This window comes from Phascolarctos cinereus, unplaced genomic scaffold (assembly GCF_003287225.1).
Source record: "Phascolarctos cinereus isolate Bilbo 61053 unplaced genomic scaffold, phaCin_HiC Scaffold_4;HRSCAF=312, whole genome shotgun sequence".
In the NCBI taxonomy this organism is placed as follows: domain Eukaryota; kingdom Metazoa; phylum Chordata; class Mammalia; order Diprotodontia; family Phascolarctidae; genus Phascolarctos; species Phascolarctos cinereus.
In genome coordinates this window covers 725308667-725319948 of record NW_027555847.1, presented here as the reverse complement: position 1 = coordinate 725319948, position 11282 = coordinate 725308667, and the positions used below count along the sequence as shown (strand labels likewise).

General features: G+C 56.1%; 1 protein-coding gene across 1 annotated transcript; it reads left to right on the top strand.

Annotated features, from left to right (window-relative positions):
• Window positions 1-4177: 4177 nt before the first annotated feature.
• On the top strand, window positions 4178-10515 carry LOC110215171 (RIMS-binding protein 3A-like). The gene has a single exon (XM_020996411.2). The coding sequence runs from the start codon at window positions 4257-4259 to the stop codon at window positions 9756-9758; it is 5502 nt and encodes a 1833-aa protein (XP_020852070.1). The 5' UTR covers window positions 4178-4256; the 3' UTR covers window positions 9759-10515.
• The last annotated feature ends 767 nt before the right edge of the window (window positions 10516-11282 follow it).

Here is an 11282-nt window from a genome sequence, read left to right as displayed (position 1 = left end):
CTAGCTCCCAAGGCAGCCCATTCTACACTTTTTCCTCCATTCATCTCAGGGATCTTGTGGGAGAAAGCATTGAAGATCAACTCTAAAGCAGACCAATTATGATATTAGAAGATTAGTGATGAAACCCAATCGCCACCTCTTGGCAGAGAAGTGGTGGGCTGGAGGTGTAGAATGAAGCATCCATTTTCTAATGTAGCCACTAGATTAATTTGTTTTACTTGACTTCTTGTTCAGTAGTGTCCAACTCTTCATGACCCTGTGTGGGGTTTTCTTGGCAGATAACTGGAGTGATTGACTGTTTCCTTTTAAGGCAGACAGAGGTAAAGTGACTTGCCCAGGGTCACATGGCTAGTATGTGTCTGAGTTCACATTTGAACTCAGTTCCTCCTGACTCCAAGCCCGGCCCTCTATTCACTGCACTACCTAGCTGCCTCCTAGTTACTTGACTACACAGTACTTATCTGTTACAAGGGAGGGTTTCTCTTGGGGGATGGGGACAGGATGAGTTATCAGTGACAGAAATACGAAAAAGAGAGCTGCGATAAATTTTTTTACAAACAACAGAGAAGAAAGAGAAAGTTCAGAGAGGGATAAACAAACAGGGTGATTTTGTTCCTAGTGCGCTAAATTCAATCCGAACATCACACCAACTACGTAGCAAGTCCGCAAGTTCAGACACAACTCCCTTTTCGTCCCTTGGATGCTAAACCATTCGTGTCGGTTGACGATTAAGTTCACAATCTCAAGCAACGGATTTTAATTCTAAACACCCCTAGAGCGCAGTAAAGGTGGGAGCTCAAGCTTCTGAGATATGCTCTCCACAGTGTCCGTGGTCCATGGCTCTTCGGTAATAATGGAAAACGTCTTAGGGGGTCAGAGATTTCCGGCTGGAAGGGACCTTTGAGGCCATTTAGTCCAGACCCCTTATTTCCCAGATCAGAGAGGGGAAGAGATTTGTCTTGCTATACAGATAGCAAATGGAACAGCCAGGAATTGGAACTCAGAGCCTCTTCCCCCAAAAGGAACACTCTTTTCCATTGTCCTAGGCAACATCCAGAAAGGAAGCCTGGTCTGTCTTTGAAGCTGTGTGACACTGGGGGAGTGTCTTCTCTTTGGGCCTTGATTTCCCTATCTGGAAAAGGAGGGGGTTGGAGGGGGTGGCCTCTGAGGCCTCTCCCGGTCAGGCCAGTCTATAAATTCCAAGGGACATTCCATTCCTTCCCCCATGGAGCAGTTTATCTGTACTGGGGGGTAACATCACTGCCTTCTACTGGCAACTAAGGAGATGAATCATTGGGAAGGGACCACCCTAACAAACCTGTTCCCCCCTGTACCTCCTGAATCTAGAAGTCTAGCTTTGAGGAGGAGAGAGAAAGGGAAGATTTTATAATATAGCACTTACTGTATACCAGAGGTGCAGCAAGGTGGCATGATGGATAGAATGCCGGGTCCGCAGTCAGGAACACCTGACTTCAACTCTGGCCTCAGACACTTACTAGCTGTATGACCCTGGGTAAGTCATTTCACCCTGTGTGCCTCAGTTTCCTCATCTGTCAAATGAACTGGAGAAGGATATGGCAAACCACTCCAATATCCTTGCCAAGAAGACCCCAAATGGGGTCATGGAAAGTCAGACATGACTGAACAAGATGTGGTAGGCCCCACTCTAAGCTTCTCACAAATATTGTCTCATTTGACCCTCACAACAACCGGGGGAGGTAGGCACAATTATTATGCCCCACTTTTTACAGTTCAGGAAACTGAGGCAGACAGAAGTTAAGTGACTTGCCCAGAGTCACTCAGCTAGTCAGTGTCTGAGGCTGGATTTGAACTCAGGTCTTCCTGACTCCAGACCTAATTCTCTAGCTGTGACTCTACCTAGCTACCTTTGGCTTTAAAGGACAGGTAGGCCTATAGGCCATCCATGAGAGATGTAGAATACCAGCTCTGTTCCTTCTGTGACCTCAAGCAAATCATTTAAGCCCCCTGGGCCTCAGTTTTGTGGTTAAAGGTATTGGGTGAGATGGCCTTGGAGATCCTTCCAGTGTGAGCTATGAGCCTGTGACTAGGTGACCTCTGTGGTTTCTGCTAGCTGAAGATTTTCAGATGTCGCATTTATACTTTGTGTGTGTGCCCTGGTGGTGTTTAATTTAGAAAAGCCTAAGGGGTGTGGTAAAGCCCACTAATAAATGAAAAAAGAGCCAGCCTAGAAGCCAGGAAGACCTGGATTCAAATCCCTCCTCTGACACATACTGACTGTATGACCATCCTGGATTCAAATCCTGGCTCTGCCAATTACCAGAATCCCCAAATCTGAGAATTGCTGGGACTTCAGTAGACATTTAGTCCAGGGTACAGGCTATGTACCTTTGGAGAACTCCCTTTCCTTGTGTGGGCCTCAGTTTCCTCCTCTGTAAAATGAAGGAGTGGCTGAAATGACCTCTCCTTCAAAGCTCTGATGGAGCTTCAGTGTCTTTGTTGTTGTTTTAGTAGTATCTGACTCTGTGAACACACTTGGGGTTTTCTTGGCAAAGACACTGGAGAGTTTTGTCATTTTCTCCTCCAGCTTATTTTACAGCTAAGAAAACTGAGGCAACAGGGTTGAGTGACTTGCCCAGGGTCACACAGCTAGTCAGTGTATGAGACTAGATTTGAACTCAGTAAGATGAAACTTTCTGACTCCAAACCTGGTGTTCTGTGCACTGTGGCACCCCCTTGCAGCTCTGATTTCTTTGGGTCCTTTTTCATCTCTGTGGGAAGCTATGAAATCCCCAGGACGTTTTCATAGCGTGAAACCAAATAGGCAGACATTGGGAAGTAGCTGGTTCTGTGTCTCCTCTATGTTCCCTGACATTTCATAGGGTTAGAGACTGGGAGCTGGAAGGGACCTTGAAGGCCAGTGAATCCAGCCCCATCATTTTACTGAGGAGAAAGTTCATGATTTCAGTCACCCAGGAAGTCATGTGCACGGCTGGAGATAGCAAGTGGCCCAGCTAGGATTCCAGCTCAAGGAACTTGGAGTACAGCGTTCTGGGTTCCCTCTGGATCTCCTTACAGAGTAATTCCCATTTCTAATGGCAGCGCCAGAGAGCTGACCTTGGTTCCAATCCTCTTTGTGCTAAATCCTGATCGGGTGTCCTCTGCAGCACGCACCTCTCAGCCTGGTCATCCAAGCCATGGCCTTGAATCGTAAGTATTCTCTCCTCTAATGATCCCACAGGTCCAGTCTCCATTCATTCCCATTTCTGAAGGACTTTAATCCAAGGCACAAGCCTCACACCAACCCTGCAAGGGAGAGGGAGGTGGAAATGTCACCCTCCCCGTTTTTTACAGTCCCCCCCATCTCTGTCTCTCTGTCTCTGCTCTGTCTCTCCCCCTCCCTCCTTCTGCCTCTTTCTTTCCATCCTTCCCTCCCTCCCTCTCTCCACGCTCTGTCTCTCTCTCCTTTCCCATTCTCTTTCCTTCCCTCCCTCCCCCTCCCATGCTCTCTCCCTTTTCTCTCGCTGTCTCTCTTCCGTCTCTCCTCCCTCTGTTACTCTCTTTCTTTCTCTCCCTCCCTCCTTCCCTAACTCCCTCCCTCCTTTCCCCTCTCCCCCCTCTGCCTCACTCAGTCTCTTGTCTGTCTAGCACATAGCAGAGCTGGGACTCCTGAAACCCAATCCAACGGTCTTCTCATTGCTACCGCCCTGGAAGACTATCTAAATCCTGAGAGCAGAGAAACCCCTTTACCATCTCTCCAAAGATGATGATAGATCAAGGATCTCGGTTCCCTCCTCTGTTACTTAACAGAGGTTCGGACCGGGTGATCTCCCAGGTCCCTCCCCATTTTGCTGTTCTCTGCCCCTAGAGACACAATCCAGGTGACGCAGTCACGCTGAACCTTCTTCACGGTCCATGTTGCTAGGGGTTCCCAGTCCCGGTTACTAGGGGGATCGAACAGGTTCCCCCCCCCCAAAAAAAATGCGGGAATTGGACGAAATGACCTCTAAGTTTCCTTCCAGCTCTGAAGCCAATGATCTCCAGGCCCCCAGTGCACGTGCTGCGTTCCCACACCCAGAGCGCTGAATCTCAGGAACAGGCGGGGGGTGCGACGCATGGGCCGAGGGGGCGCGTGGGGGCGCGCGGGCCAGGGGCGGTTAAGCGAGGCGTGGGGGGTGCGGGGTCGAGGGCGAGGGCATCGGCCAGCCGTTGCGGAGGTAGGCGAGCCCCAGGGGCCAGGCTGAGCTGAGCCGGGCCAGCGGGGAGAGGGGGCCACCATGACCAAGGACACCCCGAGCCCCACAGGGAGCGGGGGCCGCTACTCTCCCAAGAAATCTCCCGCCAGCCCGAGCCCGGCATTGCTGCTGGAGGAACAGAGGAGGGAGCTGGAGACCGTGCGCGCCGAGCTGGAGGCCGAGCGGGTCCGCTCGCAGGCGGAGCGGCGGCGCTTCGCCACCGAGACCCGGGAGCTGCGGGAGGCCGGCGAGCGGGAGCGCCAGCAGTTGGTAGACCAACTACACTCCCGCTGGGAGATGCAGCGAGTGCGGGAGCTGCGGCAGCTGCAGGAGGCCATGGGGCGGGAGCGCGACACCGAGATCCGCCAGCTGTTGCGCTGGAAGGAGGCCGAGCTGCGCCAGCTGCAGCAGCTGCTGCACAAAGAGCGGGACTGCGCCGTGCGCCAGGCGCGGGAGCTGCAGCGCCAGCTGGCCGAGGAGCTACTCAGCCGCGGCTACTGCAGCCGCCCGGGCTCGGCGGCCGTGGGCCCGGCCGCGGGCGGCCTCGTGGGCGCCGCCGAATGCCGCTGTAAGCTTCAGGACGTGCTGGCCAAGCTGCGCTGGGAGACGGACGGCGAGCAGGCGGCCCGCATCCGCCACCTGCAGGCCGCGCTCGACGTGGAGCGCAGCCTCTTCCTCAAGTACATCCTGGAGAACTTCCACTGGGACCCAGCCTCTGTGCTCTCGACCCGGGCCCCGCGGCCCAACCTCTCCCGGCCCGAGCCCGGGGCTGCCGCCGCCATCGTTGCTGTCCACTTCCAGGCTGCAGGCGCCGGAGAGCTGCCAACCGTGGGCATCGGGGAGCTGCCAACAGCGGGCGTCGGGGAGCTCCCGGCCCCAGCCGCCGCCGCCACCATCGCCACCGCCACCACCACCACCAGCGCTGCGACCCCCGCCTCCACCCCCACTCTTACTCCGCTGGGGCCAGCCCCCCCAGTCGCTACAGCCACAGGCCCAGTTTACCGCCCGCGGCCCGTGACCTGCGCCACCCGGCCACGCTCTCTGGACAGCCTGTGCGCTCCGCGGCCGCGTCCCTACACGCTCCCCTTGGACGACACCGCCGCCCGCTCCTCCCGGTCTTTGGACGGTAGCCCGAGCCGAGCCGAGTCGCCCGGGGCCGGCGAGCCCGAGGCCGGCAGTCCACTGGACAGGAGCCCCCACTACCCAGCGGTCCTGCCCCGCCCACAGTTGGCCCAAGACAACCTGGGCACCGGTGAGAAAGTGCCCCGTGAGGCGCCCCGGCCTAGCCCAGATGACCATCAGCTGAGCTGCAGGAGACCGCCCAGGGCCTGGGGGAGCCTTCCCCACAAAGAGGTGCCGAGCCTACAGCAGCCCGAGAAAGAAGGCGAAGCTGGCGAAGTCCCCTTGGCCCTCGCTCCGAAGCAGCCGGCCAGCGTGGCACCCCGGCACGAAGCCGTCCTGGAGCTGGATTACAACGACCTGGTAAGACAGAACTCGGAATTGGCCGAGGCTCTGGAGACCCTAGCCAGGCACTGCTCCGGCCTCCGAGAGGAGAACAGCCAGCTGCGCCAGGGCTTCCCAGAGTCCAGCGAGAAGGTGCGGCGCCTCAAGGTGAAGAACGCAGAGCTGGCGGTCATCGCGAAGCGCCTGGAGGAGCGGGCCCGGAAGCTACAGGAGACCAACCTGCGGGCTGTGAGCGCCCCGGCCCCCGGGGAGAGCTGCGCCGCCCTGGAGCTGTGCCGCCAGGCCTTCGAGCTTCAGCGGGCCAAGGACATGACGGAGCAGACGAGCGCCCTGCTGGCCAAGGACAAGCAGATCGAAGACCTGAGGCGGAAATGTCAGGACCTGCAGGCCCAGGTGGCCGCCTGCCAGGGACCTGCCCAGTGGTTCAACGTCAACGGCTTTGACCATCTCCTGCGGGAGTCCCAGAAGGAGGTGCTTCGCCTGCAGAGGCAGGTCACCCTGCAAAACTTCAAGTGCCCACAAACCCAGAGGGCTGCCTCCCCGCCCCCCTCAGCCCAGCTCCAGAATCCTGGGAGGGAGGAAGCCGCTGAGGCCCAGGAGCTGAAGCTCCAGCTGGAGGCCTTGGAGCAGACACTCAGCGAAAGACAGAAGTGTTGTAAGAACCTGGAGCTGGATGTGGGCAAGGCCCAGCAGAGATTCCAGGAAGCTGAGGGCCGGCTGCAGCAGGTGCTGAGTGAAAACAGCTGGCTCACCCGGGAAAACAGCAAGCTCCAGGAGAAGGCCCAGTGGATAGAGAAGGTGGACTTGGAGAACAGCAAGATGCGGGGCAAGCTGGAGCTGGTGAGCGAGGAGCGGGACTCGGCAGCCCTTCTGACAGCCCAGCTGCAGCAGCAGGCCAGCCGGAGCGAGGCCCAGCGCCAAGAGCTGGAGCGGGAGCTCCAGGATGCCCTGAGCGCCCTGGCAGCCCAGCAAGGAGAGGCCCAGAGAATGCAGCAGGCCCAGGAGCAAATGCAGAAGGAGCACAGGGAAGCCCTGCGAACTCTGGAGGCCCAGCTCCAAGAGCTGGAGAAGCGCTGCGCCCAGCAAGCCCAGGAAGCTAACCCCCCCCCACCGCCACCGCTCAGGGGGAAGTGGGCCAAGAAAGCCATCTGCCCCCTAGAGGGCGTCCCTGACTCCAGGACACTGGCCAAGAAGGCCAGCACCCAGGCCAGCGCCTCAGACACTGCCTCTGGGCTGCCCAGCGTTCAGTCTCATCCAGCTCCTGAGACGGAAGAGTTAGAAGCAGACAGCCTTTCCCAAGCCCTTGAGCCAGAGGTCCCCAGAAGCCACCACAGCTACCAGAGCCAGGACAGCCAGGACAGCCATGGTCCTTCTAAACTGAAGATTTTCCTAGCCCGATATGACTATGACCCATTTGCAGGCCCCAATGATCATCCAGAGGCTGAGCTGCCCCTAACCGCGGGGGAGTATATTTATGTCTTTGGGGACATGGATGAAGACGGCTTTTATGCTGGAGAGCTGATGGATGGCCAAAGGGGACTGGTCCCCTCCAACTTGGTGGAGCAGATTTCAGACAGTGAGATCCTGAATTTACAACCTCCAGAGGGTAGTAACTCCTGCCTGGATTCCTCCCAGGAAGTGAAATCACACAGTGAAAACCCTAGTCCTGGGGGAAAAGTGAGTGATTCCTTGGAGGAAGTCTCTTGTAATCTGCTGCCAAAGAAACTGGAGAAGGACATCATAGAGGAGGCTTTGGACTTTTCTGGGGTTCCCTGCCCCTCAAAACTGACTCTGATCCAGCAGCTGCCCCGGGGTGTGGTCGTGGACTGGGAGGCCCCCTTTGCTCCCAACACATATGGGGCTGTGCAGGGCTATAATGTCTATGTGGACAACGAGTTGTGGCAGAACATCTGTGCCGGGTCCCAGACCAGAGCCACCATCAACAACCTGGACCTGAAGACGAGGGCCTACCGCATCTCCGTGCAGAGTGTGATGGAGAAAGGCTGCTCCAACCGGCTGCAGTGCTCCTTCCTGGTGGGCCGGGGCTTCTGCCCTGCCCCAAGCCAGCTGAGGCTCAGGAATCTCACCTCCACCTCTGCCGAGATCACTTGGCTCTACAGTAACAGTAGCTACCCCCACATGGTGTACCTCAACAAGCAGGAGCACGGCCTCACCAAGGCCGGAGTCTGCTGCTACACCTTTCAGAACCTGCAGCCCAGCACTCGCTACTGTGCCCATGTGGAGGCGCGGCCCCATGGGGAGACCTCCAAGAAGCTGTGGGAGGAGATGGCCTCCCCAGTTACTTTTACCACCCCATCGGCCGGGCCACCTGACCCTCCCCTGGATGTCCTGGTGGAGTGCCACACCTCCCCAGGCACTCTGCTTGTCAGTTGGATCCCAGTGACCATTGATTCAGCAGGGTCATCCAATGGGGTCCCTGTGACGGGCTATGCTGTGTATGCAGGTGGGCAGAAAGTCATTGAAGTGCGCTCCCCCACAGCAGGGACTGTCTTGGTGGAGTTTTCCCAGATACAGCAACAAAAGCTTTCCCAAGAGGTCTCCGTGAGAACCATGTCCCATTATGGCGAATCCCTGGACTCGGTGCCAGCCCAGATCCCTGGGGAGTGGTTGAAACAGTCCAGATCTTACCGATCACCCCAGGCTTTTCCTGTCAACCACAGCTGTGGGGAGCTGGCCCACCCCCAGACCCCTTCGACATTGAAACCATTTGTACCTGTCTCCCAAGAGAAGTTCATTCTGGGCAGCTTCAATACCAGGGCCAGCACCCCCCTTCCTGCCAGCTGTGGGAGGGCTAAAATGATTGCCTCTGATGGGTTCCCAGAAGACAGTTTCCAAAGGGGAGTTGCAAAGCCTTCAGAAGGTGAGTTGCCAAGCCCAGGAGACATCAATGCCCCTCAGGGAGCTGGAGAAACCTATGCCCTGAGCCCTCTGCCTTCTAGCAGGAAAGAGTCCCATGGGCCTAAGACCATCAGAGACAGCAGGTTTGGGAATCCCAGACATCTGTCTGATGGCCAGATTGGGGTGGAGGAGAAGAATGCTAGAAAGGCTGTTCCAAGATGGATCCAGATTCAGGAGTTGTTAGACACTCCCCCAGAAAATGGCCCCATGAAAGAGATCTCTAGAGAGAACAATTCTGGTGGGAAGGTGCCTAGGAATAGAGTAGAAGCAAAAGCACTAAAGGGGATGACTCAATCATCAGAGGCCCCTGCTGATTACAGCCACATGGCTGACCTGGCCAGTCTGGAGGAAGAGGACCAGTATGCAAACATGTGGGGGCCAAGGAGACCTGGCCAGAAGAAGGAATTTAGGCTCCTAAAAGGACAGACCAGGCTGGCTGGTCTGAAGAAAGCAAGCCCACTCCCAGAGCCCAGTGCCTTGCTCTATCCAGCACCCTTAGGGAAGATGACAAAGATCCTGAAGGCCAGCCCCGTGATGGCTGCCCCCAGGCCATGGTTCAGGGCTCCAGGAAGCAGCCCTCTGAAAGGAAAGGCTGCAAATGACCACGTCCGACTGTTTGTGGCCCTTTGGGACTATGACCCCCGGCTGATGTCCACCAACCCTGCGACTGCTGCAGAAGAGCTCACCTTCCAGCGGGGCCAGCTCCTGAAGGTCTGGGGGGATCAAGACGCGGAGGGATTCTATCACGGAGAGTGTGCGGGTCGGATGGGCTACATCCCTGGGGACATGGTGTCTGAAGTACAAGTGGAGGGCAGTGACATCCTCAAGAAGCTGCTCTGGCAAGACCGCCTGCCATCGGGGGTGTCCCTGGATGGCCTCCTGGGACTCTCTACGCAGCCCCAGAAGAGCTTCTCCATGGCAAGGGGGACCCACCGGCGAGTCCAGCTTTGGCACCCACAGACCATGGTGGCCGCCTTTGACTACCACCCCCGGAAGAGCTCTAGCCTGAGCGTGACCGAGGAGCTGAGCCTGAGTGCCGGTGATGTGGTCACTGTGCTGAGCTCCGTGGATGACAACGGCTTCTTCTATGGGGAGCTAAATGGGCAGAGAGGTCTGGTCCCATCGAACCTTCTGAAGACCCCAGCCCTGAATGCTGAGTAGCGGAGGTCCTGCAGACCTGGCTTCTGCTCATCCTTCGTCCAGGACAGAGCCGAGCCAGCTCCTGAGAGCATGGCGCATTGACAACCACCACATCTATATAAAAAAAGCCCCACACCTTTTTTCATCAATAGAGACTATAGAATTGTACTCACTCTGAGAACAAGGTTTAAAACCTGGCTTCAGGTAATTAAAAGAAACAACAACAAAACCCCGTTATTTGGGGTGTGTCCTGACAAGGTGCGCTGTGGTTCCAGATGAGTAATTTGATCGGTTTGGGGAATCCCCTCCGCTGATGTGTTGGTGACTCTTCTGTAACTGAGCAGCCCGGGGGGACTGAGAGGCTGCGCTTTGCCGAGGCCGGCCCAGCCAGTGGCAGACAGAGACTGGATTTGAGCCCAGATCCCCCACGACTGCTGAGGCCCAGCCCGGCTATCCGCTACCCCTCTGGGCTAATGCGGAATGAAAACTGTTACGAGTGGGCTGGCCGGGACAGGGTAGAACTCGCTGATTAGGGACAGGGCCGGGGCCAAACTCAGGGCTGTCCGCCGGACAGGCTTCTTCTCCTAGGAGAAGAGACGATTGGTGTTTCGAGCAGGGACGCTGCTCAGTGATTGAATGGTAGACATCTCATCCATGTGTCGGGCTACTCTGGCATGGGAAGAGGGAGGTCTAGAAGATATCCACTTTCTAGCTTTTCCTAAGCTGCCCCTCCTTAAAATGCAGAAAGGAAAAAAAGAGTATATTCCCTGTATATCTCATTTCTTCCCTCCCTTCCCCTGCCCTGGATACAGGAGCCAACTCTGGAATCCCTTCCTGGGTGTCCAAGGGTGGGGGAAGGAACGGTGGAAGGGTGGACCTTGAAGAGCCTGACTCAGGCTTTGTCAGCATCCAGACCTGCATGGCTTAGGATCATAGGATCCAGCCCTCCCCCCCATTTATTCAGAGGGGGAAACTGAGGCCCAGAGAAGTGATAGGACTTGATCAAGGTTACAGAGATAGTATCAGGAGGTGGATTTGACCCCAGAATCCATGCTCTTTCCACTATCCCAGGCTACAGTGTGAGGTCCTAGACAGATCTGGGCAGATTGGTGGAGGTATTGGAGTCTAAACAATGTTGAAATCCACTTCCTTCTAACTCATCCCCGTGAAGGTCACCCCTCATGTGTAGATCAAAAGGAATACCAGGTAATCTGGACCCAGATTGGAGGATGTCTCTTATCACATCATCGGGACTTTCTCTACTTCCCCAACACACATATCCATTCCCATACCACCCCCCAACACATCCCATACCATCCCCCAACACACACACACAACACACACACACACACACTCATATACACATACATGCACACATGTATACATACATGCATATACATATACACGCGCACACATACACACACACACACACACACACACACACACACACACACACACACACCCTTTAACTGCAGAGACCTGCTTGGACTGTCCTTTTCCATGAGGCTGGGGGGAGATTAAGGGGAGGATCTATACCCCTGTAAC

Bases quoted from the DNA above. Each gene is read 5' to 3' on its own strand.
- LOC110215171 (XM_020996411.2), top strand. From the start codon at position 4,257: ATGACCAAGGACACCCCGAGCCCCACAGGGAGCGGGGGCCGCTACTCT.